The 27,993-nt window shown below is 41.1% G+C and overlaps 1 protein-coding gene across 6 annotated transcripts; it reads left to right on the top strand.

Moving 5' to 3' along the window:
• Nucleotides 1–3: 3 nt before the first annotated feature.
• On the top strand, nt 4–27,470 carry trip12 (thyroid hormone receptor interactor 12). Of its 6 annotated transcripts, none has more exons than XM_026192264.1 (42): nt 4–65; nt 3,614–3,760; nt 4,177–4,302; nt 4,492–5,273; nt 10,385–10,490; nt 12,508–12,644; nt 13,394–13,477; nt 13,561–13,656; nt 13,747–13,898; nt 14,112–14,147; nt 14,256–14,351; nt 14,446–14,538; nt 14,635–14,796; nt 14,938–15,006; nt 15,131–15,296; nt 15,831–15,948; nt 16,323–16,479; nt 16,723–16,876; nt 17,609–17,837; nt 18,000–18,118; nt 18,560–18,767; nt 19,122–19,222; nt 20,922–21,096; nt 21,218–21,359; nt 21,555–21,746; nt 21,932–22,083; nt 22,190–22,347; nt 22,505–22,578; nt 22,687–22,886; nt 23,509–23,636; nt 23,899–24,050; nt 24,243–24,385; nt 24,496–24,652; nt 24,772–24,870; nt 24,957–25,071; nt 25,372–25,526; nt 25,639–25,803; nt 26,020–26,184; nt 26,270–26,383; nt 26,623–26,717; nt 26,993–27,096; nt 27,226–27,470. In XM_026192264.1, exons 2-42 carry the CDS (start codon nt 3,663–3,665, stop codon nt 27,420–27,422), a joined length of 6,171 nt encoding a protein of 2,056 aa, XP_026048049.1. In that variant the 5' UTR covers nt 4–65; nt 3,614–3,662; the 3' UTR covers nt 27,423–27,470. The 6 variants fall into 6 exon arrangements, with proteins under 6 accessions (XP_026048049.1, XP_026048047.1, XP_026048048.1 ...); XM_026192262.1 differs by lacking the exon at nt 4–65 and adding an exon at nt 86–496; XM_026192263.1 differs by lacking the exon at nt 4–65 and adding an exon at nt 86–517.
• The last annotated feature ends 523 nt before the right edge of the window (nt 27,471–27,993 follow it).

Genomic DNA, 27,993 nt, shown 5'->3' with positions numbered 1-27,993 from the left:
GCAACTAAAACTGTCTTTGCACAACGACTCATGAAACGGACCGATTGCTTTTTCATTGATGTTGGGTAATAACAAAAAGTTATGCGGGGCATATTAATTTTACACATATGCTTGTTTCATATATGTCTGTTGAAGGGGGGAGGAGGGGGGTCACGACCCAGCGGATTGATACTTAATATTTATGACAAGCTAATGTTACCGATGACTTCAGTGATTCAGCGACTGTCTCTGGATGCCTACAAAAATAGTTGAATTGTCTTCATTAGAAACCCGTCGCTTTGTTTCGAAAGAGCAGCCGATCCAGTGCTCGCGCTCGCTTTGTTGACTGAAAGCAAGCAGATACAGAAAATAAGGAGAAAACTAGTCCCGGAGCGGATGAATCACGCGGAGGTATATTGCGGTTGTAGGCCCCTCAGCTGATGTGAAACTAGCAGTGGTAGAGAGAAAAGAGGAGCTGGTGCACTGTCTGTTACAACTACAACACTGGAACAAATAGGTAACAACATTATACCAAAAGGTAGACATTTTCACTGACATTTAAACCTGTAGTCTTTTGGGATTTTGACAGTATTTAACCTCGAAATACATCGGAAGAATGGGTGTTGCGAAAATAACTCGAATCCCGGTCCTGCTTTCCTGTTTTTTTTGTGTCTAAAGGTATCAGGGGCCATTTCTTTTTGCTAGTTAGCGTTTACTTGCTAACTGCTAGCTAGACAACTTGTTAATGTTTGGGAAATTTTGATCAAAACTTTATCATAAACACTGAATTGGTGCGGTGTTGCCAAAAACGCTGTTTTCAACACAAATCATTTTAACCATCCTGTCGAGCTGGCAAAATGTTAGCCATCGACAACAAGGCTCGCTAACGTTAATTAGCTGGCATGCCAAGGTTAGCTGGTAACAGCTATAACGCTCTTGTTTGATTAAACATCGTAAGCTGCGCGACAGTCCTGTAGCTGCTAATTCGGTCTCGACGGGGTTAGTAATGTGGTGTTACCTCGGCTCCCAGCTTAATTGAAAACAGCGAGGTATTTTAAAGCCAATAGCCGGCTGTTTATTTATTTATTTTGTCAGCTTACTGTTTGCGAGAGAACGGTCATTGAAGAAACCCTCGCTGTGGCTAGGCTAGTATTAGCTTGCTAATGATAACCTAGCCGTGACGCTTTGAATTCTGAGCAAGGTACTTTAACGGTAGTTGAATGAGTTGTTTGGCGTTATGTGTCCCATTTACCCAAGTCTTAACAAGAACCATGCGCTGTGTTGGCACGCTGTTTGTTAGTGGTCAACTTGTCTTCCTGGCTAACAGTAGCTAAAAGGCTAGCCAGCGCTGTAGTAGTGAGAGGGAGGCACTGGCCTTAAGTCAGCTCAGAAAATATTGTTAGCCATCCTTATAGCTTACCAACATTAGTTGGGAGTCTGTCTGTACATAACAATTCGCGCTGACAATTGCATGGAGAGTGTAGAACTGTATCAGCGTCGTTACATGTCTAGGTGACAGTTGTGTATTTTGGATTTATTTACCCCCATCAATCGTAGACGGTGAGCTTGCTTACGAAACACAAACGTATTTCTCTTTTCTCTAAACTTGATTGTCAGCCCCCACCACCACCACCACCACACACACACACACACACACACACGTACACGTACACAGAGCTGTGTGTCCTGGCAATCTGACTGCCAACTTAGCTTGCTTTAGTTTACTTGTAGCCTGCTAGCTTTATTACATTAAACCGCTGTCGAAAGACGGGTCTTGTCGATGTTGCCTTTTTTCGACGTGAAGCTAATTTCGGATGAACCCGATCGTTATTCGCCAGTTGGAGGGGCGTATTTGCCATTTAGTAAGCATTATGTCGTTTCGTAACCCAAACAAGCTAGCTTCTCAAATGTGACAATTTGTTTGGCTAGGGTACTAGCTGAATAGGTTGACACACCGGCACGCCAACTACGCATTTCAGTGTAACCGTTGCTACGTTAGCCAGCGTAACTTTAACTAACTGCTGGTCCGCAGTTAGCAAGTCTTCTAGCGTTTTCTCTTTTTTAGATTCAAGATGTAAACGCCACAAGCTTCGCTTTTGGATGTGTGAAGCTTTTCTGTATAAATAAACCGATACGATGGAGGTATTGTTAAAATGTATGGGGCTTGCTAGGATATTAAGTGGCTAAACATGCTAGCGTTAGTCGGTGGTGGACAACTACGTCAGAAATATAGGCCTCTGTAAATCATGGGTATAAAAAATCGGACACTTCAGTTCTTGTTTTAGTTATGTGGTAAAATAAACTGGGTCGATGGTCTATGTGAGGCTGTAAATCATTTGATGAGCTTAACTAATACCATTATACTCTAGTGGGGAACACCAGTTGTCAGAATGGACGAATAACAAAGACTAGGATGCACTGTCAGTGCAGGCCTAACATGGCCCAGTGAGCTTGGCAAGTGTGGCGTATTTTTATCATCAGTATCCGTGATATCATAGTTTAACTTGTGACTTAAATAGTCAGATGCTTTTGAAAAGAAAATTAAAAACATATTTATTTAGGGATTCAATGGTTTTTGTCTAGCAAATAATGAAATCATCTTCCTGTATGTGTTTAGATCAAGTTAATCAATTGTCTTATCAGTACTGTCACTTTATTGACTCCTGTGAGTTAGATACATGCATTCACTTCTAATGTTAAAAAGAAAACTTCTGTACTATTCTGATCAATTAAACTGTTAAGATTGTACTGCACCCCTAACACTAAGCACACTGGATCAGATATATAAATTTTATACAATGCTGTAGTCATTTTGAAGCATAATTGCTGTTGGCAGTTAGTTTAGGACTTAAACTGAAACCAGAAAAGAATTAAATTATAGTCTACCGTATTGTATGTTTATTTTAATTAGGCTGTGACCTTGGTTAATAATACACAAAGGAATCTTTTGCTGTTGTAAGGAAATTGTAAAATGATCCTTTTGATGATTTTAAGTATGTGAAAAGGTTCCAGTAGTGCTTTCTGACAAAGATTTAAAGGTACCAATGTGTAAAAATGTATTATACTGTGCGTAAGTAGGGTACTTGATGATATTCATGGAGCACAGGGAGGGGGGAAAAACTAAAACATTTCAGTAAAATTTGATATTGGCAGTAAGGTTTAATATTAACAGCACTGCTGTATTTTACTGAATGTTATTCAGAGAAGTATACATTTTGTTATGACTGTTATTGAGAGATTAGGAACACGAACTGTGCTCTGTGCTATGATTTAGTTATTTTTAACGGGTCATATTGGGCCACAGTAATATAGTTTGCATAAAGTCTTTAAAAGTTCTTAGTTCCCCGTTTTTGATTTTCAGCTGTGAGGGGATGTAGTTACTAGCATGTGGTGTTGCTGCCAACCCCCACCCAGATGTTGTATCTTCATGTACAGTCTTGAGAAAGTTTTGCCACTGATCATCTCAAAGGGGCCAGAGTGGTGAACCTGTGGTTCAATGATACGCAATCTCAATAGACGGCAGCTTATTTTAAACCACAGACAACTTGGTGGTGATGGTGAGAGGGTGCAGGTTTAAGGGTGGTCTTTGTATTTTGTTAATGTTCTTTTGTGGTCTCTTTTTCCTTTATTACAGTGAATGGTAGTGTCTAGAAAGGGTATGTCCCTTCAGGAGAGAGGTGCCAATGTCCAACCGGCCTAATTCCAATCCAGGGGGGTCACTGCGCCGTTCACAGAGGAACACTGCTGCGGCCCAGCCACAAGACCACACAGTTGCTGGAAGGTGAGTGTATCTGCATCCTTACTGTCCAGTTAAAATCAGAATATTTAAAAGGCAGCCGTAGTTTGTGGGCAGCAGTTGTTGAACCTTTCTTGAAAGAGCAATAGATGAAATGATGTTTCGTAGAGGGGAATTTGTATTTGGGTTGTGTCTCTTTGTAGTTAATTGGTATTTAAACTTGCTGAATGGTAAAATTGTCCTATGTAATCAAAGGAAAAGCTTATCTTTGTTCTTTTGTCATAGTCGGTAATTAACCCTCTTTTAGCTTTATTTTTCATTAATCTCCAGACGTGATAATGGCCAGATTATATGCAGAGGGAGACAGGCAAAATGATTTGGAGATTGATCAAGTCTCTTTATAAGTAACTTAATCACAGACACCCACACTGTTACGTGCTCTTTAATTTCCAACCTTACAGGTTGCAGTCAGAGCAGGTAAAACATAAAGCAAATTCCCCACCTGAAAGTAGAAGACCTAATTCTAAGGCTCCCAAAGCCACAGCCAGCTCAGCCACTGGCCAGTCCAGAGGGCACAGCTCAAGAAGGTACCTGTGTTTTCTACTTGGTGCTTAGTGTGTATGTGTGTGTAAATAGGGTCATGCATTTTTTTGTCCTTTTGGACTTTGATCAAAATCTGAAAAAAAAAGGGCAGTGAATGTGGCATTGCAATGCTCTGCTTTTTAGGATTCATAAATCTTCTAAGATGGACTTCTGTGTCTTTTCCACCCTAACAGAAGCGGTCTTACTCTGTCCGTGGCTTCATTTGTATTGCAAGACGACCCAGAGGCTGCAGGAACATCTGAACAAGAGCGACCAGGCCACCAATCTAAGAGTGAAGGCAACCGAGGGCTGAAGCGAAGTGAAGCTCCTGACCAAATAAGTACCTTTGGCCCAACCCCTGCCAAGAAGCCGAAATCACTCCCATCACCCCGAGACAATACCTCAGAGACCAAGAAAGGCCCAGTTAAGTCCAAGAAGAGATCACTTACTTCAGAATTGCCTGCATCGTCAGGTCGAGGCCAGAGCAAGAAGAGTGTGGCCGCTGGGGCCTCGCCAATCCAAAAACGGAAAAAAGCAGACTCTCTCCCCGGTCTTAGTAGCACCGCTGGGTCCCTCCCCAATCGTACCGAGGGCAGAACTGCAAAACCCACCAAGCTGGCGTCTAAATCGGCCGCCTCAGCCAAAGCTGGGTGTAGCAACGTGACAGACTCCTCCTCCTCTGCCTCCACCTCTTCCTCTACCACAGGCACCAACAGCACCACCACCCAAGGCGCCCGAGTCAAACAAGGAAAAGACCAGTCCAAGGCACGTCGCTCCCGCTCAGCATCTAGCCCCTCTCCACGCCGTAGTACACGTGACAAAGAGCAGGCCAAAGCTGCCAGCTCTTCAAAATTTGAGTGGGCAGCTCGCTTCAACCCCAAAGTCAATCTGCCAAAACCCAAACTGTCCTTGCCTGGATCATCCAAAACTGAGACCTCCAAACCTGGGCCATCAGGATTACAAGCTAAGCTAGCAAGTAAGTTACATTTACTGTGTACGTCTGCATTATTAGCTCTATGAGGACAGCATTTGTACTTCAGAAATTTTTCTTTCATATTTGTTTTTATATTTTTTCTATTGTTCAGAATAGTTGACTATCACGGAGGGAAGTTGTTTTTTTTTGTTTTTTTGTTGTTGTTGTTGTTGTTGTTTTTTTGTTTTTTTTTAAATAGAGCTCTCCTTTAATTTTTCTTTCCATTGAACTTAATACTATAAAGAGGGTTAGGATTTGGCTTGTGGGTTTATTTTTCTTATTTGTTTGTTTTTATCTTTTGGCACATTGGTCTTTGATATTTGAATTGAGGTGTTATTTTCCAGGGATTAAGTGTTACATCATGAGATACAAAACCTTATTCTGAACTGCTGGGAATAAATGTATTTGTTTTTGTATTAGACATATTCCAGCATAACTGGTAAAGCATACACATGATTTTAACTTCAGATAAAATTGTGCAGAGAAAACATTCAAAAAGGCCCATATGCAGACATTAGTGTAATTCATATATTTATGATTTATAAGTACAGTTGGTGACACTGTAACACAGTGTGTATAAAAAAAGTTTGTGTCTTGACTAGGATGTCTCATGTACACATGTTGAGTGTGGACTGCACAGAGCTGGTTCATATTTCAGGCATAAGTACCAGTAGCCTGAAACCGGAGATGTATAAATACTGGTGGTCATTCAGTTGTCAGTGATTTCACAGGTATGGCAGGCTCAATCAGCAGTAAACAAGACTTTTTGTAACATGGTCTATATCGTGGTAGTCCTGTAAACTTAGTATAGTCAGTTACTGCTCTGTAAATTACTATGAATGCAGATGTTTTGAGTTTTAGCACAGTACACTAAAGCTGGTTCTCTTGCCCCTCCCCCAAAAGAGCAAGTATCTGAAATGGGAAACACATTGCTCCACCTTTGCATGTGTGCTGCAGAAGTTCACAACAGTTTCAGCTATATTGTGGCAAACATGTCTTTAGTTATCATAGAAGAGAGAGAGGTCAGTGTATTATTATTTTTTGTTTTACTTTTTGTGGCTTATCATATCTATAACATGAATTTGCATGAAGTTTTTTCTCCTCAATTGACATTCACAACACAGAACAGCACTTTAAGAGGAAATTCAAGAGGTCAGTAGTTTCAACAACAGTATTAAAAACGGTTATCATGAATATTGGAGCTAACGCTGGCGCACACATTAACGTTAGGTAGACACAAAGAGTCGAGGGTCACAAGGCCAGATAAAGAAGGGCACAACGGATGCCCTTCTTGCTGCGTTTTATTTCAAGTGGGAAGTCAAAAATCCCGTATTCCAAATTTGAATTATCAGCTGGAATACTGCCTCAGTTTGGATTTATATTTCTAAAACTTGGAACAGGCCTGTTAATCTTGACTTAACAATTCAACATGGCAGCAGTGTAGTAAAACTGTAAAACATGTACTCTGTCCTGAACCAGGGCTCTAGACTAACGTTTTGCCATGGTTGCACTGGTGCGCCTAAATTTTTTTTCTTAGGAGCACCAGCACAAAGGTTAGGCGCACCCAAATTTTTCAACCGCATCACTTAACAGCGCAGTTTTACATGTGCACTTATTTGGGGGGTAAATTGCTGTCCATACAGACAATATTCATTTGTAAATGATTAAATAACAATCTTGTGCTTGAAGTGCTTTGGCACTCCTTGGCAATATTGTAGACAATGTTAAACTTGATGGAAGCGCATCTGTAACCGGAAGGTCGCCGGTTCGATCCCTGGGCTCTCTGGCCTGGTCGTTGTGTCCTTGGGCAAGACACTTTACCCTACCGCCTACTGGTGTTGGCCAGATGGGCCGATGGCACAGTGGGGAGAGGGGACACTTAGGCAGTGCATTTATCATGACATATAATGTATTTTCTGGATACACTGTGATTTTTCAGCATTCAGAGATTGATGACTCCGTGTCAGAGCACTGGCTATGAATTTCAGACGGATCAGGGTTTAACTTAACAAAAAAGTTATCAATAGTTATTTTCATCTTTTCTTATTACCCATAGCTCTACATCCACTTCTGTCGGGCCTAGGCTACTCACTAGGGCTGGGTATCGTCACTGATTTCTATAATCTATTAGATTCCGATTCACAAGGTTTCGATTCGATTCAATTTTGCCTCAGACAGTCAGTACTGATACTTGTGAGACTTCATCAGAATTGTGAGCATCACAGCAGATGCCTTTGTGTTTTATTCAGTAACTGAGAATAAAACTTCCTGGCCTGGCTTTTTATAGCATATAATCTTAAAAATATTCTGCAGTATTCTCCAATTTTGCATAATTTCTTTAAATTTCTTCAGTATTGGGCAGCAGAAATTAGGCTTTCCTGTCCGAGGACATTTAAGTAAAAACAAAAAAAAAAACCACAGCTGCCGACAGCGCTGTAAACAACGGTAGACTGGTGGGTAATAAGCGAATGAATAATGCCAAAAACAGAGATTTGAGACGGGAAACTGTTCTTAAAAGAGAGAGAGCTGTGCATGAAGTGTGGTGGGTTTTTTTTTTTTGGGTTTTTTTGTTACTTGAACAGTTGGTCGCACCAGTGCGACCTAAGATTTTATTTTTTATTTTTTTATTTTTTTAGTCACACCATTGAAAAATTTGGTCACATTCTAGAGCCCTGTGAACTGTTGTGTATTTGTGACTCGATTAATAAGTCACATACAGTACTGACAAAACTACCTGTAAGTGCTGCAGGAGTGGTTCGAAGCTAAAGAAAAATGGGCCTTGCATATTATTGCTGCTGGTGTGGTATAGCTTTACCTTGTTAGCAAAACAAAGGCATCTAACTTCCTTGATAAAGTGAACGCAGCTAGTAGCTATGGCTACTAGTACTTAGATACAGGAGCAGCCCCCGCCCCCATGGCACCAAAAATGGCTTTGCGTATCTTCCTGGGTATTGACAAGTTTGAAATTCCAGTATTGTGACAACCATGTTGTGTATATGTAATAAAAGTACTACTTAAATGAGGTTTAGCTAATAATTATATTTGGTGAGTTTTGTGTCCCGGTGACCATCAAAATTTATACTCAGGCTTTCTCTCCAATCATTTACATAAGGACTTCATTTAACTGCCTCAAGGTGTTGCCAAAATGGCCACAGAGTTGCAAGAGTTGCTTCTAGGAAGACATTGGCTCTAGTATCCAGCTTGTCTGATAGCCTATATAGACCATTTGCACAAATGTATTAGTGAAAATCTGGTATGTCTGGTGAAGTGAGTTTGAACTCAGAGGGGTCAATGTGGGGTCAGTCTGTTCTAGATGGGTGAAAGGATAGTAACTGAAGTCAGCTCTGTTCCATGGGCTATGGCCCAAATAGAGACCCCTCCTTCGTAGGCTTTGGTGTGTTGGCCCACCAGCTGACCAGAGTTATGTTTGAGGGCAGGGAAGGAATCATGAGCTGGTTCTGTCAAAAGGAAAGTACTTCATCTCTCCTGCCATATCCATATCTGTCCGCCTCTGCCTTTTAATACACAGATTCTGTTACTTTATGCTGTAATGGTGAGTAAGCAAGCATGTACAGTGCTGCAGCATGTTTTTGTGTGCTTTTCAGTGCGAAAGAACATTTTGATCATATTAAATTAGTCACGTTACAGCAGCCTGTGTCATAGGACAAGTATGTGCTTTTAGTGAATTACCCCCCTGGAAGACTTACTGAAATAAGTCTGATGGACCTTTTTGTTTGACATGTTGTAAATCAGTAGCAAGTGGGACATGAAGATGAGGTCAAATGAAGTCCAGAAGTCAATTTTTAATGTTTAATTCATTTGGTTTTAACTCTGTTAATATTTATTTTTATGCTACTGAATTATGAGTCACAGACCTAGCATGAAGGTTGTCTTGTCATAGTGCCATAGGTGTTGCTATTAATACTCACTGGTCTGTGGTGCAGGGCTCTACACAGGCAACACCAGTGGGCCTTTACTATAGCATCAGTCTTTGCTTTTATGTGTTGACTGTGTTTTCACAGATTTTTAACCATAAACCTAATGTAGTGGCATGTTTTCTGTTTTCTTCCACAGCCCAAACTTCTTACATGTTTTACTATTGAATAATTAACCCTTTAAAACCGGTCGGAGCGGGCACGCTCTGTTTTGCGTAACTATTTTTAAATCCCGGTAGCACTGCAACCACGTGAGCTAGCGCAATAATTTTTTTTGCATATGAAACCGGAGGAGTTGTACTTACATCTTATGCCATCAGCTTGTCCTAAGTCACGGTTTCCTTCCACATATAGCTTTGCAAAAAGTGCATAAAAAGCGCTTGCAGCAACAAAAACATAATATTCCACAAACACGCTTTGCCAATCCGATCAGCTGTTCATAACACTTCCTACGTTGGAATAGACGTCAGAGCGAACTTTCACGTCCGCCATTACCTGCCCGAAACCGGAAGTGACGTCATTTTCACGGAAATGTAGTTTTTTACCATCGGGGCCTCATGAGCCTTTACTGGTGTTTTTAAAAGTTATGTTTGACTTTATAACTTTCTGTGTAGTTTCTGGGATGCTTAGGACTCATATTGCACTGCTGGAAATAGTTTATTTTGATGCATGTGCTGCTTTTTTGCAAATTTGCATTATAATATTTATTTTCGTTTTTCCTGCAGTAAAAATAAAACTATGAAGACACAAAATAAATTTCCTGTGGTGGGAATCTATTTTGTGCAACTTTTTTGTATTTACAATTTTTAGAGATAGGCCTCTTAAATTTCTCTAACTAGAAATATATGTTTAAAAAAACAAAAATGATTTTCAATTTTTTTGTAGGTTATTGCACTTTTTTGCAATTTATATAATTACTATGCACTTAATGCAGACATATTATTAAAATCTGGGCTATAATGGTTGTATTGATGTATATCAACTTGAAATGCTCCCAAAATGGCACTACAGCATGTAAAAATATAATATCAGCTCTGGTGGACTTGGTTCTATGGTAGGTCTTAAAGGGTTAATTAAAAAATTTGATTCACCTCCTGTAGAAGATGTTTTTAAATGAAAGAATTTGATGCCACTGTTGGGGCCCAGTCCAAAAGTTATAATCACTGTTTTCTATTTTAGGTTTGAGAAAATCCACTAAGAAGCGCAGCGAGTCTCCTCCAGCAGAGCTCCCCAACTTTCGGCGGAGCACACGCCAGAAGACCACGGGCTCCTGTGCCAGCACCAGGTATACTACAGTGACAAAAAACAAAAATGCATGTTACTTCTGGATATTTATTTTTAAGGAATGTGCACATCATTGAAGCTATACTAAAGTTAAGAAATGCATATTCATGATTTATTCAGCATCTAAAATGATTGCAGTCTAATTTTAATGATGAGACCTAGTGCTGTGCTGTCAGTCTTTTCTCTTAAGCCAGAATGATGAAAAGAGCCTTTTGGTCAGGAATATCTGTCTAGAAGTTGGTCTATAAAGGTTATCTGCAGACAGATCATTAGTGGTGGCCTTTCTGTGCCTTTGTCTCTGAGGGTCCCTCACCTGGTCCACTTATGGTCAAGTGTTGGTTGGTACCTTTTGTCCTACAAAGTTCTTCCTGTAGATCGCCCAAAGCAGACCAAGGATTGTGCTGCTTGGACCTCTTTGTGCCTCTGTCTGCACCTGCAGAACTCTCACAGAGGCTAAGGTGCCAAATGCCAACAGTAGTTGGCATTTCAGAATAGGCTTTACTAAAAAAAAAAAAACACACATCTGCTAGTTTATGCCATTTCTTCTACCGCCTCTGTTTCTTTTCTATTTCCCCAATAGGACATTAAACTCTTAAAAATATAAAAGATAATTTACATCCTGGAGTCCTGCTCTCAAAAATTGACAAATGTGATGCTGTCTGTGAAGCTGAATTTAAGAAATAAGCGCTTAAAGATTTGAGAACATGTGTAGTGCCATGTTCTGTCAGGACAGAACGCTGGGTCATGTGGTTGGTCGGCTGGTTTGCGGCTAATAGACTTCTATTAGTTTATGTTAGCTAACCAGAGACAGAAACCTTCGTGAGAATAAGGACACTAAAACTAAAAAAAAAAAAAATCACTTGTACAGCCCCTAGATGATGCAATCAGTTCACAGACAGTGTATCTATGTTATGTTATATCTAAGTCTACATTGTATCTATTTCAGTTTTTGAGAGCAGGGCTCCATGATGTAAATTAGCCTTTATATATGTAGTGTTTCATGTCCTCTTTAAGGTTGGAATGTTTACTATATTACGGTAATGACTAATCATGGTAAGTAGTTGCTAAACTTTTTTTTTTCTTCTTTTTTTTCATTCATTGGACTCAACTCACCCAAACACCTTAGCTTACATATATTAAACTCTTGGTTGTAGTCTACTGGGACCTAACTGATGCCTTTTTTGCTAGTGTGACTGCTTTATTCAGATGGGTGGCCAAAGGGTTGAGTTTAAACTTTTTATCAGTTTGCATATTAAAACTTTTAAATAACAAAAGATGAAAACTTAAAGATCCCTTGCTTTATTTCATGATGTTACACCAATGTTGCCATTTTAAAATCTGCTTGGTCTAATGATATTTTATTTTAAAGCACACGCCTCATCAGCTCCAGTGTCTGTCAGTAGCAGAGCTCCACCCAGACTGAACTGGATGTGAAGCCACTTCTCATCAAAACAGAAAAAAACTACTCAAAGTCTGTTGTTACGATTTCAGTAAAAAAACAAAAAAACAAAAAAACAACAAACATCAAGGCTGAAACGATTTTGTGCAAATGCTGTGATTGTGTTTGTTTAGAGTTCATTTAAGCTGAACGGGTTAGCAGCTTGTATCAGCTGAGTGGCCTTAAATAATCAATATTTAGGTCTGCAAATTGGCATTTTGGGGAAAAATGTCTCTATCACAGAAGGTACAAACTGGTATTTCATTGTGTTTATAGATCAGACCAACTGACCCCAATTTATTTTACCACCCTTTACAACATGAGGTGGCACAACAATCCTGCACAATGTACATGGTTGGCAGTATGCCCATGAGTTTAACATGAAAACTTCTAACGTGCATTTGATAAAAGGGCAGTAACTATGCATGGAAGCCTCTGTTTCAGTTGCATGATCCAAATTTACCATAGTAGAATCACTAGCCAAGGGAACCACTGCTATGTATTCGTATGATACAGAATGCATTGGAGTTTGACACTATAAAAGTATAATAATCAGAGTCTCTTTGTACGCATGTAACAGTCGGCGGGGCTCAGGCCTGGGCAAGCGCGGGGCAGCCGACGCTCGCCGACAGGAGAAAATGGCCGACTCCGACAACAACCAAGATGGGGCCAACTCATCAGCCGCTCGCACTGATGATGCATCACAAGGGGCTTCAGGTACTTTCGCTAACAAATTAAGATTACTTATTGCAACCAGAAATAACTCAAATGTTGGAATGATGTGTGATTGGGGTGTAGCTGAACATGTACTAAGAGGTTTTTCTAAAGTAAAAGGTGAACTACTAAGATTTCTGCTCCGATCTTTCTCATAATTATAGACTAGAAAAGTCGGACTAACTAACACCATCTTTTTATAATAACTCACATTGCAGTTTGAAAATGTCAGTTAATTATTCACTTCATTATTCAATTAAGCTTAAGACTTAAAAACTCCTTTGTCCCACACGCCATCAAACTGTTTAACTCCTCTCTGGAGGGGAGAGGGAGGAGAAACAGGAGGACAAAGGAGGGGGGAACGACTAAGCTGTAGTGCCTCTTCACCTCACTGTACAATACCTTGTGCAATACTTTTTGTAAATAGTCAATGGTGCAATAGACCTAAATACTTGAAATGTGCAATTCACTTGTATTTTTATTCCTATTTATTCTATTTATCCCCTTCGTATATTTTATTTATATTTGTCTCTGTATTCTGTAACTTCTGTCGGTGCTGTGCTTTTTGGAAATCGAATTTCCCAGAGGAACCCACCCGAGGGATTAATAAAGTTCTATCTTATCTTAAGATGATTCAGATTTCCATTCATTTATGTGAAGATGAAAACTTAACACAATTATGGCCATTTAATACATTGTTTTCACTTCAATAAAAAAAAATTAAAATATGAATTTTTACGGTTTATTTCCAGCGTCAAGCTCGGTTGCTGGAGCAGTGGGCATGACCACCTCTGGTGAGAGTGAGTCTGATGATTCTGAAATGGGAAGGCTTCAAGGTATGTTAAAACCACCTTAGAGATTTCTCATATTACAAAAAATATTTGACCTTTTAATACATAAAGCTTTGTATGTCCTTTAGCTCTACTAGAGGCCAGAGGTCTTCCTCCACATCTTTTTGGGCCCCTGGGACCCCGCATGTCTCAACTCTTTCACAGGACCATAGGCAGTGGAGCCAGTGAGTAATGTCTTCTAACATTGACATCAGCGTTCTTGTTGCACTCAAAATATTTTAATAAAAAAAAAAAAATCGCTCCCTTGTTTTCAGGTTCCAAGGCTCAACAGCTTCTGCAAGGCCTCCAGGCCACAGGTGACGAGTCTCAGCAACTCCAAGCCGCAATAGAAATGTGCCAGTTGCTTGTGATGGGCAATGAGGAAACACTTGGTGGATTTCCTGTGAAAAGTGTCGTTCCTGCCTTGGTAAATCCTATTTTCTTTGGCTGTTTAGCTTCCTGTACTCCACAGCCCTGTTTCCTGGTTTTGAAGCAGTGTCTCACCTATTCATTGTTTTACAGGGAAAAATTCCTCCCACAGTTATGTGTAATGTAAATATTGGTTGACAGAAAATCAGTTACTTTTTATTTTTTCACATGTATGCTATTTAATTCCATGTAACTGCTTGCTCTTTCGCAGATTACACTGTTACAAATGGAGCATAACTTTGATATTGTGAGTATGACTGGCTTCTGTTATTGTAAATGTCGTTGGGTTATTTACTTTTTGTTTGGGGGGGGTCATGCAACTGATTATCTTCACATCATTGCTCTGTGCATTCAGATGAACCATGCCTCGCGTGCACTCACTTACATGATGGAGGCCCTCCCTCGATCTTCTGCTGTGGTGGTCGATGCCATTCCTGTCTTCCTGGAGAAGGTAAAGCATGGCACTTTCTGTCAGTAATCACTTGTTAATTCATAACAGTGACCTTCTCATATGCTAATGGATTGTTCGACTTTCTTGTCTGCAGCTTCAGGTGATTCAGTTCATTGACGTAGCAGAGCAGGCCCTGACTGCCTTGGAGATGTTGTCAAGGCGACACAGCAAAGCCATTTTGCAGGCCGTAAGTGTTACGCTGTCTTTTTGTTGTGCCATTAATTTGTCTTTTCTCTGCTAGCCGCATTTAGTCGTAATGATCCTCACCTGTCATCCCTTATAGGGTGGGCTTGCTGACTGCCTCCTGTACCTGGAGTTCTTTAGCATTAATGCTCAGAGGAATGCCTTGGCTATTGCAGCCAACTGCTGCCAGAGCATTACTCCAGATGAGTTCCACTTTGTTGCTGACTCTCTGCCACTGTTGACTCAGAGACTTACTCATCAGGTACAGTTTTCATATAAAGGATACTGATCTGACATTAGCAACAACGGTACATTACGTCTGATTTGGGTCAAGCAGTGAGGTCATTTATTTAATGTGGTAAATCTTTTACTTATCCACCATTTATTCTCTTGCCTTTTTTAGGATAAGAAGTCAGTTGAAAGTACTTGTCTCTGTTTCGCCAGACTGGTGGACAACTTTCAGCATGAAGAGGTCTGTACCTCAGTTTGTTTTTGGTAGACCATGTTTGCTGTTTCAGTTGTTTCTTGCCATTTAGAGATTTGTAGTCCACATGCCCTCTTAATGTACATTTATGCATCTCCGTTCAAATCAACAGAACCTGTTGCAGGAGGTGGCATCAAGGGACCTGTTGACAAACATCCAGCAGCTGTTGGTAGTGACTCCTCCTGTGCTCAGCTCGGGGATGTTCATCATGGTTGTGCGCATGTTTTCACTTATGTGCTCCAACTGTCCATGCCTGGCAGTCCAGCTTATGAAACAGAGTGAGTAACATTTGCACATAGGCCACACATTAGTAGGCCCCCTGACAGTATTGGCTTTTTCCTTTTTGGTTTTACAGTGTATTTACTTTACGGGATAGCATATTTTTAATAGATTTAAGACGTGCTAGTTACTAGATACAGTTTGGTAACTTGTTTCCCCCCACAAAATTACTGAAATCCAAATTATGACTGCCTGTCAATAGTGGTCCTGCTAACAGCTACATCAACCTACATGATAAAGCTTTTCATTTTCTGTTTCTCATCTTGTGAACTTGCAGTCTTTATTTGCCAGCAAACCAAACAGATGTGACACTAAACATGTACTTAATGCTATTTTTGTGAACGTTTGCAGTCCTATGGCTCTTTGTAAATGATTTAAAAAGAATTGCCATGTCTTGAAATTAATTTATTTTAGTCATTGCGCAACCCATTGATTTATTTTTATCAGTAGTGTTATTATGGTGTGTATGAACTTGAAACATAACACTTAACAGAGAAAATGTTTGTTTTTATCTTTTTTTCTCTTCTAATTAGACATAGCAGAAACTCTGCGTTTCCTTTTGTGTGGAGCGTCAAATGGCAGCTGCCAGGAACAGATTGAACTGGTACCCCGGAGCCCCCAGGAGCTCTACGAGCTGACCTCACTCATATGGTATTGTTAAGGTCACACTGGGCAGTGTGGCAAAAATTAAAGACTAGCAGACATACAGACACCTGAGCAATGTTTTTATTTTGTTTGCTGCACATAGTTTATCAAAACTATGGGCGTCAGTGTGTTTTACCACTCTCTCTCTGTGTGTGTGTGTGTGTGTGTGTGTGTGTGTGTGTGTGTGTGTGTGTGTGTGTGTGTGTGTGTGTGTGTGTGTGTGTGTGTGTGTGTGTGTGTGTGTGTGTGTGTGTGTGTGTGCGCGTGCCTTTCTCATGTAATTTAAGGAATCTTCCTTAAAACAACAGCTTATTACTTTGTGGCATTTTTGTCTATAACATTTTTGTTGCATTGGGTAACCTCTGTATTTTCCCTTTCAGTGAGCTGATGCCCTGCTTGCCCAGAGAAGGCATCTTTGCAGTTGATGTAATGCTTAAGAAGGGCAGTGTCCAGACAACAGAGGGAGCAATCTGGCAGTGGAGGGATGACCGGGGACTGTGGCATCCTTACAACCGCATTGACAGCCGCATTATTGAGGTACACATTACTGTGTTGTTATTATTATGTTATGTCATATCAGTTTAGTCATTGTTGAAATTTTATTTATTTTGTAATATATTATAATGATTTAGTAGGATGCTACAATAAAGGATAACTAAAGAATGAATAATGGGTCGACTTTTAAACCTTGTGTCAGAATATTTAATGTGTTAGGATCATGTGTGGGTATAGATCTGTATATCTCTCACTGATATTGGGTGTGGTTGTCTTGCTCTGCAGACAGCCCACCAGAACGGGGAAGATGAGATCAGCTTGTCAACCCTCGGCCGCGTATACACAATTGACTTCAACTCTATGCAGCAGATCAATGAAGACACAGGAACAGCACGTGGTATCCAGAGGAAACCTAACCCTCTTGCTAACCCCAACACAGGTATTTTACTAATGATATGTGACGAAGATATGTGTGAAGACGAGTGTATTTTAGCAGAGAATAGAATGGGAACAAACTCCTTGGGTTGACTTATTTTAGGCTCGTAAAAGGAAAAGTCCTTTGAAAATCTAAATAAGCTCTCAGTGCCTAATGAATGAAGATTTATTTATTTTTTGTCTTGTGAGGGTGGTAGCTATAATCAGCTTGGAGTCGCACAGCTATATTTCTAACAGTGACAGGTTAACGGCCCAAAAAATAAAAACAAAAAAAATTCCCTGAAACAATTCCTTCGTTGTTAAATGCAATGTTTTAGTGGTGCAGCAGCACGAGCATTTGCCCCAGATTGTTTGGTATGCTTCATTGAAATTGAATTTGTTTGCTTCAGTACACACTGTAAGCTTAACAGTTACTCAGAAAAATGGCAATAACAATAGTTCAGCTAGTGCTAGTATGGTCGGACACATTAGCTAAACTTAAATTTTGTAGCTACTGCTGTTATTATAGCTTAAGGATAGTGTGTGTGTGTGGGGGGGGGGGGGGGGGGGGGCTTTACAGCTTCCTAATTGGCCACAGCAAAAAGAGAACTAAACTATGACCCAAACAGTGAGGTATATACTAAACAACTACTATACTCTACTACAGACCCCTGAAATATTTCATTTTATCATTATGCAGTTATTGAGTGCATATGGTTAATGGCATTAATCTGACCCGTTCCATGTCTATCATTAGGCAGCCACCAAGAGGTCCGTCGTGAAGATGCACGAGCCCAGTTGATGAAGGAGGACCCTGAGCTGGCAAAGTGCTTTATCAAAACTCTGTTCGGGGTCTTGTATGAGGTGTACAGCTCATCAGCTGGCCCAGCTGTCAGACACAAGTGCCTTAGAGCCATCCTCAGGATCATCTACTTTGCTGATGCAGAGCTGCTGAAGGATGTGCTGAGGAACCATGCTGTGTCCAGGTAAGAGTCTAGGCTACTGGCTCCTGTTAGCACTGATATTAAATCTGGTTGTGGTCTTACAGTAGGCTAAAGATGTTGGAAAGGAAGAATTTTAAAGAAACAACAGGGCCAGTGTTGGGATTTTAAATTAAATTGACCTTTGTCTTGTGTTTATTTCTACAGTCACATTGCCTCCATGCTATCTAGTCAGGACTTGAAGATTGTAGTGGGTTCACTGCAGATGGCTGAGATCCTCATGCAGAAGCTCCCAGATGTTTTCAGTGTTTATTTCAGAAGAGAAGGTAGTGTATGATCCCATGGAGAACTGTGGTTTCTTATCTGTTCATCACACCAATAAGACAGTATAAGCGTTTTGTAAAAGAAGTATGCTCTGAAGCTGTCACTTTGTGTTAGTTTTTTGTATGATGTCATAGCTAAATTAATGTTTGTGGATGCAAATTGTTAAAGCTTTAAATGCAAAGATTTTTTTTAAATAAGATAGTAAAATGTGACAGTTAAGGCTGACTTTACCTAAAACCTTACTATATTGCAAGTGTGGCAATGGTGCATTGATGCTAATGGTTTCCTTTGCATTTTTTCCCCTGATGCATTATTCCCTGAATTACCTGAAATGTGAATTGAGTCCCAGTCCTCAGCCAGAGCTCTATGCTGGCGTGGAGCTCTGTATTGTGCTTCTTTTAAGGCTTTTTTTTTTTTTGCAATACTTTCTTTTTGTCTTCAAGGTGTCATGCACCAAGTGAAGAATTTGGCAGAGTCTGAGAGCTTTTTGGTCACTAGTCCTCCAAAGGCTTGCCCTAGTGGCACCGCCAGTCTCTGCACTACCACCATCAGCACTGCATCCACCACATCTGCTAATAATACAACTCCTGACCTGGGCTCACCCAGCTTCCAGCACAGCATGGACGACTCGCTGGACCTCAGCCCTCAAGGGTGAGTTTGAGGCCATATGTGGCTTTGGTTTGGCTATCTAAGGAAACGATATACATTTTTTTTTTTTTTTTTTTTTTTTTTTAGCAAAATCAAACATCCAGTGTGTATTTGGAAGAAAAGCTCATAAACACAAAGTAATTAAGTCATTAAGAGCAAATATTGTTGTCAAATAGTTGCTCAACTACTTAAAAATGTAAACAGAGCACAGATAATGTATATTGTCTGCAATTAATACATGTTACTATTTATCAAAGCATTATAGGGTATGTATGTATGTCTGTAGTTAATGGAAGAGCAAATATCTTTATAAATAACCACAAGAGCATGAAATAAATAACTTTCTCTTGCACATAGGCGGTTAAGTGATGTCTTAAAAAGGAAACGACTACCTAAAAGAGGACCTAGAAGGCCCAAGTACTCGCCACCAAGAGATGATGATAAAGTAGACAATCAGGGTGAGTGTCCCAGACACACTTTGAGACACAAATATGTTACAATAATTTTGTTGAAAAAGTTCTGAACCATACTCTTGAACTCAGATCAGTATGAGACTAATTATATTACACAGATTGACAATATTATTTGAACGTGTTTTTTGCACATTTGTTACTGTTTTGATGCATATGTTAAAGCAGGGGTGTCAAACATTTGCAGGCCACATGCAGCTCACTTTGATCTTAGGTGCTGTCAACACTGTACACAATGCAGAATGGTGCGTAACAAGCAAGCAAAATAGGCAGAAAAATATCATCATCTATTTTTGATGGAAAAGTGATCTGGAAGCACACTGAGAGCAAGAGAGCTGTGCAGGAAGTGTGGTGTGGATTTTTCTTTTTTGTTTTGGTTGGTTGTTTTTGTTTTTTCCCTGTTAATACAAGGGTAAGATAAAATTCATGACAATGTTTTTTCAAACGTCTTCTTTTGCTGCTGGTTCAGTGAATTTTTGTCAGAGGGTGCGAAACTTGCGGTTTCAGAATCTCTGAAATGTCGGTTTTCAGCTCCTGGGGGCACATCTGTGTACGCGCCGTCGGGTAAACAAGCCCACTTTGTGTTTGCATCTTTTTGCGGAATCTGTTTACCTGCTCTTTGGTCATTTGGTTTTTTTAGCGGTTTAGTGGTTTTGAATCCGTTTTGTGGGCTTTTATCTGAGATTCTGAGATCTGTATTAAATTACAGATCTGGGAGTAAAACCAGATGTTCTCCCTTTCACCTCTGGGGGCATTGGGGTTCAACAGGTTAATTGTTTATTGCTCAATTACTTTGTATAGTATGAATAGCCATGAGGGAGGTTTTTTATTAGTAGGAAAAGTTGTAAAACTTTTGAAAATACAGTCAAGTCTAGAACTTCTGCTTGTGCTTGCTTGTGGTGAGCAGCAGATCAAAGAAGTTAAGAATTATAAATGACTTCCTTAGCTGTGAGACTCATTTAAACACTGAGCCATGGCTCTGTGCCACATGCAGACATTTCTGCATCTCTTCCATTCAAAGACACTTTATATAATTTATTTTATGTAATACTTAACACTGAACTGTGAATGTAATACTTTTTGTCCTCCACAATGGAAAATGGCTGAAAATAAAAGCATGTATCACTTTATCCAGCTCCTAATGTCATGTAGCCTGTGCTCGTTTCTTCATTTCCTGACTGTCTCTCTGTGTAGCTGGTCTGCACCACTACACATGCTGTCTTGGGAACATCTACCTCCCTTCCTCCTTTTCACACAATGGGATGATCCCAGTCTGTCTTTGCATTTGATTGGTTGGATTGCCCATCAAAATAAAGTCCCACCCCCTGCCTGCATGGATTCTCAGCAGGGCTGAAGTTTCGGCTCCTATGTACAAACGTACCATTAATAACTGACACATGAAATTATCTAGCGGGTCGGATATAATTGTAGGGCTGTACATTTGACATCCCTGTGTTAAAGTAATACCTGCCGGCTAATATTTACAGTGTTGATCAGAACCTGTTGGTGTACAGTAACTTTTGGTACACTGAATTGTTTAGTCATAATCCTTTTTTTTTTTTTTTTTTTTTTTTTTTTTGTATTATTAAAAAAAAAAAACCCAAAACCAACCCCAAATGAGCTAAATCTATAATAATCAAATATTTTTTATGTTATTAGTTGATAATTCTCCTGTTCTTCCTTTTAGCTAAGAGCCCTACCAGTACTCAGTCACCCAAATCATCCTTCTTGGCCAGTCTCAATCCCAAGACATGGGGCAAGCTGGGTGCTCAGACCAACAATGCCAACTCTGAGCCCTCGCGCACAGCAGGAGTGAGTGGCCTCGCAAGGGCCCCTCCCAAGGACTCAATTTCAAATAACCGGTACGGTTGTGAGTTAACAAAGACAGCTTAGCTTTGTCTTTACTCCTATATTATCCAAATCTCCCGTCGTGGGCTAAACCATTGTCCTTAACAAGTGAATTATTTATTTTGTCATTTGTAGAGACAAAATTAAGGCCTGGATCAAAGACCAAGCGACTAAGTTTGTGGAGCGCTACTTCAACTCTGAAAATGTGGATGGCAGCAACCCTGCACTGAATGTCCTCCAGAGACTTTGCACAGCCACCGAGCAACTCAACCTCCAGGTAAAACATGAGCGCTACCTCGAAAAAGAAGTTATTGAACAGCTAGCAACACCTTGTACAGGGTTGGTTTGTTTGAGGTTTTAAAGTTATAAGATGTATTCCAAGAAGATGGTAGTTGTACTTGTTGAGTACAAAGTAACTATCAATAGTTAAACCCCATACCTGAAATATTTTATCATCTGATGCATTTCACAGGTGGACGGTGGTATGGAGTGCTTAGTGGAGATCTCCAGTATTGTGTCAGAATCTGATGTGTCGTCTTTTGAGATCCAGCACAGTGGGCTGGTGAAGCAGCTGTTGGTCTACCTGACCGCCAACACAGACAGAGAATTGCTGAGTCGTGATGTGCGGCTCAAAAGGTTCCTCCATGTGTTCGGTGGCTGTCCGGTGAGACTAAAACATATATTATTGTTAAATTATCTTATTCTGCTCAAGTCTGAAAGTTCTGCAGTGATCCGTTTTTAGAATCAACGGTTTCCTCTAATAAATGTGTTTTACAGGAAGATGGTGGAAGCATGTTTGCTGGGTTTGTTTCTAACTTTTTATTTTTAAATTCCCTCATTTTGTCTCAGCCTCCAGGAATGGAGCCCATAGGTCGCCTGGATCTAGCTGAGAATGCACCTTACTTGGCCATGGTGCACAAGATGAACAGCTGTCTGAGCCAAATGGAGCAATTTCCTGTCAAGGTGCACGATTTTCCCAGTGGCAACGGCAATGGCAGCAGGTCTGTGGCTTTACGTACATTTTGTTTCCAGCTGTTTGTGCACATTTTGGTGTGGGTTTTTTTTGTTTTTTTTTTAATTGATATGAATCTCCCACTCTCTCCTCAGGGGGTCTCAGGCACTCAAGTTCTTCAACACACATCAGCTTAAGTGTCAGCTGCAGAGACACCCAGATTGCACTAATGTTAAACAGTGGAAAGGGGGACCTGTAAAGATCGACCCTCTGGCTCTGGTGCAAGCCATTGAGCGGTATCTTGTTGTCAGAGGTGAGAGACATTTGCAGAATGTTTATGTCAACTTGTGCTTCAACCCCACTGCAGGGCACTTTGCATTGTCCAAGAGACCAAACGTTTTTCAGCTGTTAGCCATTTTTCAGAACTCGCTGTTAGGTTGCATTGTAAATTTAAAATCTTGTCTCCACAGGATACGGCCGAATCAGGGAAGAAGATGAAGACAGTGATGATGATGGCTCAGATGATGAAATAGACGAATCACTGGTATGCGATTCCATTCATGCCAAATAATGGTTGTGCGTGTGCTTCTATATAATCCTCTGTAGATATGCATCTTTTTAATCCCTCCTATGTGATTTCTTGATTACTCAGGCGGCTCAGTTTTTGAATTCAGGCAGCGTACGTCACAGACTGCAGTTCTACATTGGTGACCACCTGCTACCGTACAACATGACGGTGTACCAGGCTGTGCGGCAGTACAGTCTGCAGGCAGAAGAAGAACGGGAGTCAACAGATGATGAGGCAAACCCACTTGGCCGAGCTGGCATCTGGACCAAAACACACACAATATGGTATAAATAACCACTTTTTATACCAACTAAATATCTCATGACAATCAAGATTCAAAGTCTCTTAAAGGGGGGGGGGTGACCGTGGCTCAGGGGGTTGGGAAGTGCATCTGTAACCGGAAGGTCGCCGGTTCGATACCCGGGCTCTGTCCTGGTCGTTGTGTCCTTGGGCAAGACACTTTACCCTACCGCCTACTGGTGTTGGCCAGAGGGGCCGATGGTGCGATATGGCAGCCTCGCTTCTGTCAGTCTGCCCCAGGGCAACTGTAGCTCTCCTCCACCAGTGTGTGAATGTGAGAATGAATGAATAGTGGCATTGTAAAGCGCTTTGGGTGCCTTAAAAAGCGCTATATAAATCCAATCCATTGTTTGTTGTTTAAAATATTGGAGTTTACTGCTTTAGTTGCTCTAGGTCAGAGTGACAGGGAAAAGGCATGAAACAGCCACTTAAAACCAGTGAAGATCCTTTACAGAGGCTTGCAACACACCAGGATGCCCCGCTTTTCAAAGACGTATTCTTCTCTGTGGCCTTTTAGAAGTAAAACTGGGACTGTACATGTTTTTTTTTTTTTTTGTTTTTTTTCTTAAAGCATGGAGACCATTTTCTCTTTTATCCTGTAAACAGGTATAAGCCTGTGAGGGAGGACGAGGATGGAAGCAAAGATGCTGTGGGTGGCAAGAGAGGCCGAGCCCAGACTGCTCCCACCAAAACCTCACCCCGCAACGCCAAGAAACAGGATGAGCTGTGGCATGGTGAGAATTTTGGATATCTCAGGAGTAAGGCTTTGTTCGTTTTACATTAAAACCTCACCTGCTGACTATGAAATACTTGATGTCACTGACATTGAAATGTCAAGCAGGCCACACAGACTTGTACATCTGACATTTGATGTCACCTTTGCAAAGTTTAACTGTGAAATCAAAAAGCAAGTGAGCGGATCTGTGGTCTTATTGTTCAGTTTCTACTGAATCTAAATGTGTATGTTTTGATTAAAACTATTCCCATTGCTCCCAGATGGTGTATGTCCCAGCGTCATCAATCCCTTAGAGACATACCTCACTTCGGAGCCACCAGAGACCATAACTTTTGATGACCCTTCTTTAGAGGTCATCCTGCTGCTGAGGGTCCTGCACTCCATCAGTAGATACTGGTTCTACCTGTATGATGTAAGTCTCCTTTGGACAGGATTCTGACAGTGAGGAACTTAGTGTGTGTTTGTTTCTGATAGAGTTTTGAACACCAAATATCGTCCTTAAGAAAATGTTTTCACAGGCCTTTACACAATTAGGATTGTTCATTGTGTTGGGACATAAAATATTCCAGTAACATTGACTTTAATATTTTATTTTGTTGTACAGAACGCTGCGTGTAAGGAAATTATCTCTACCAATGAGTTCATTAACAGTAAACTGACAGCCAAAGCCAATCGTCAGCTGCAAGACCCTCTGGTCATCATGACTGGGAACATCCCCACGTGGCTCATTGAGCTTGGGAAGTCCTGGTAAGTTTCACAAGAATAGTCTGTGATCTGTTTTGCAACGCCAAGATTACATTTGTTGGGGTTGTTGCCTGGCTGTAGTAACACACTTTTCTCTCTCTTTTCCTCTGCAGCCCCTTCTTCTTCCCCTTTGACACTCGGCAGATGTTATTCTATGTAACCGCCTTTGACCGTGACAGAGCAATGCAGCGCTTGTTGGACACAAACCCGGAGATCAACCAGTCAGATTCTCAGGACAGCAGAGTTGCACCACGTCTGGACAGGAAAAAGGTGCAGTGTGTTACTTCGAAGCATTGTGCTGTACTTTTTCTACCTTGGAATCCACATCTTGTGTCGTGTGACCTGCTAAATGTGATCACGTGATTCCCTCTGTTATGCTGTGTTTTCAGAGGACGATAAACCGCGACGAGCTCCTAAAACAGGCAGAGTCTGTGATGCAGGATCTCGGCAGCTCCAGGGCAATGCTCGAGATTCAGTATGAAAATGAGGTATTTAAGTTTCTCGTATCTGAATACTCAAACTCTGAAAGAAAATAGGAGGAAAGTTTGGACTTTGTTTTCCCTCTCCTTTTCAGGTGGGCACAGGTCTCGGTCCCACTCAGGAGTTCTACGCTCTGGTGTCTCAGGAGCTTCAGCGCGCCGATCTTGGTCTTTGGAGAGGCGAAGAGGTTACTCTGGCCAATCCAAAAGGTACCAGCTTATATCCTGCAACTGTGAACAGACGTGCGGGAAATGATGAAAAGTGTTGTTAAATGACGCGAGTCTGTTAATACAAAACTCATTATCGAGGTAGTCTTCATCTCATTAGTCAGGCGTTAATGAAAGTGCTTAAGTTTGGTTTTTGAAGGATGTTGTTATTTAGGGGCCACTGATTTTAATTGATAAGTTTTCCCAAGAAGATATGACTGGAAGCGAGAAATGCATTTTTATTCATATTTAATGTTACAGTATCTTGTATTAACTTTCAGTGACCGCCTTCTTGTTTTGCAGGAAACCAAGAGGGAACCAAGTACATGTTCAGCTCCAGAGGACTGTTTGCTGTTCCCTTCGGCAGGACGACCAAACCAGCGCACATAGCCAAAATCAAAATGAAGTTCCGTTTCTTAGGAAAGCTAATGGCTAAAGCCATAATGGACTTCAGACTGGTAACGGCCTCCATTTTCATCTCTTGCACACCGTTTAGCATGCGGAGGCTGTAAACATTTACATGTTAAAACAAACTTTCTGACCTGATCCTGTCCTCCTCCTCGTCTTTAGCTGGATCTGCCCTTGGGGCTGCCATTTTATAAGTGGATGCTACGGCATGAGATGTCTATAAGCTCCCACGACCTGGTGAACATTGATCCCGGTGTTGCCAAGTCAATCCAACACTTGGAGGATATTATCCGCCAAAAGAAGAGGCTGGAGCAAGACCGATCACAGGTAGAGCGCAGAGAGCTTGTGTTTAATGAAATTAGCCCAGAGTATTGTTCTGTGGAACGATGCCTCTAAACTTACTTAGAGATACTGCTGTTGGTAGTGCTCCCCCTTCTTTGTACATATTTTGGTGTCTCTTACCTTTAGATCATACTTTATACCCAGAGCAGTTCTCCCTCACTTTTCTCTGCTAACCTGTTTGTCCTCGTTTGTTTCCATCAGACGAGGGAGACGCTACAGCAGGCTCTCGAGAGCCTGAACATGAATGGCTGCTCAGTGGAGGACCTGGGTTTGGACTTCACCCTTCCAGGATTCCCAAATATTGAGCTGAAAAAGGGCGGCAAAGACGTCCCAGTCACAATCTACAACCTGGAGGAGTACCTCAGGGTATTTGAGTTTTTCTAACAACCCACGCTTTTATCAATCCTCCCCCCGTCCCCACTGTTCTTAATGTTTTGCTTTGTCCCTGTAGTTGGTGGTGTACTGGACTCTAAATGAAGGAGTGTCCAGACAATTTGAGTCTTTTAGGGAAGGGTTTGAGTCGGTCTTCCCGTTACATCACCTGCAGTATTTCTACCCAGAGGAGGTAAGAAACTTTGTTTTGTTTACTGCGTGGTAGTCATTTTAAATCTATCTGTAATGATGAAATTCAGCAGTTTTCAGCAGTGTGTCAGCATTGCTTACAGCCGCACTCGGTGTGTTTTTAGGAATGCAGGGTAGACAAAAATGGGTCAAATATAGACACGAGTTGTTTACACTTTTGGTAAAGTAAATCCTGTGCTCATAGTTTGGATTTTCTCATTCCGTTCTCACTTTAACATTTAGCTTGACCAGTTGCTGTGTGGCAGTAAATCGGAGACGTGGGATGTCAAGACGCTGATGGAGTGTTGTCGACCGGATCACGGATACACACATGACAGGTGAGACAGTCTGTGGCTCTTAAGTTTTAGATCGTTGTAAATCTCAGCGTTCTTCAGTATTTATGCGAAGAATTTGGCTGATGGTGGCAAAGCATGATCAATTCCACATTCCTGGCTCTTACTGGAAATATCGTGACTCTCGTTTCTAGTAAACAGAACCCACAGTGCAGTCAGCTAGTTGCACCAGTTTTACCATCATTGCAAAGCAGAGGAGTATTTTTGATCATTTTAGTAACACAGTAACTTTTCTCAACCATTTCATCCCGTTTTTGCAGCCGTGCAGTTCGATTCCTGTTTGAGGTGTTGAGCAGCTTCGATGCCGAACAGCAAAGACTCTTTCTGCAGTTTGTCACAGGAAGCCCAAGACTGCCTGTCGGAGGTGAGGCGCATCATACACACACGCACACCATTTAATGAGCCTGACATGTGACTCTTAATCAAATAAACTCGGATGTGTTTGTACTGCAAGTCTGCCCCGCGCTCACCCGCTGTTGCCCTTGCACGGCAGGTTTCCGGAGCCTGAACCCACCTCTGACAATTGTGAGGAAGACGTTTGAGTCGACGGAGAATCCAGACGACTTCCTCCCCTCAGTCATGACCTGCGTCAACTACCTGAAGCTGCCTGACTACTCCAGCATAGAGATCATGCGAGAGAAACTGTTGATTGCAGCTCGCGAGGGCCAGCAGTCTTTCCACCTTTCCTGATCTCGCCACATCTCAACATTAAAATGCCTTCTACAGCAGCCGATGAAATCATGACTTCCTCCTTAGTTTTTTTGTAATCACACACATTAAGGCTACATGTACAGCCTTCTTGTTAGAGAAAGCAGCTTGCAGAAAAATTAAGACTCTAAATATATATTTGCTGCCCCCGTCTCTCAAAAAAAGGAGGGGAAAAAAAAGAAAAATGGAAGGGTGTTCCATGACGCAGAACTTAAAATATAAAGAGAGTAAAATCTTATATCAGTAGTTGAGTAATGTTAAAAAAGATGAAAACATCTGGGTGACATTTTAAATTGCTATGTGATATTTAAACAAGACAAAAAAGACAAAAAAAAAAGGGATGTCTCCTCTCCAGAGTGGTGGACAGCATCACTGGGTGACGGGGGAGGAAGGGGAGCGGGGAGGGCGGGTTCCATTGAGCAAGCTAGGTTTACTTTAGCTCCAAAGATCATTTGTACAGACAAATTTGCAGACTTTGCTCATTCTACACATTTGATAGAATAGCTCTTTGTTTTCACGTCTCCCCCTCAGTTCGACTGTTCGCGTTCTGTTC

Source organism: Astatotilapia calliptera, chromosome 14 (genome assembly GCF_900246225.1).
Source record: "Astatotilapia calliptera chromosome 14, fAstCal1.2, whole genome shotgun sequence".
In the NCBI taxonomy this organism is placed as follows: domain Eukaryota; kingdom Metazoa; phylum Chordata; class Actinopteri; order Cichliformes; family Cichlidae; genus Astatotilapia; species Astatotilapia calliptera.
This window is presented reverse-complemented; position numbering and strand designations above follow the sequence as displayed.

Excerpts from the sequence above, each read along its gene's own strand:
- trip12 (XM_026192264.1), top strand. The coding sequence starts at position 3,663 with ATGTCCAACCGGCCTAATTCCAATCCAGGGGGGTCACTGCGCCGTTCA. Across the intron at positions 12,645-13,393 it reads TGCATCACAAGGGGCTTCAG|CGTCAAGCTCGGTTGCTGGA; the intron begins GTACTTTCGCTA and ends GTTTATTTCCAG. Across the intron at positions 14,148-14,255 it reads TGGAGCATAACTTTGATATT|ATGAACCATGCCTCGCGTGC; the intron begins GTGAGTATGACT and ends CTGTGCATTCAG.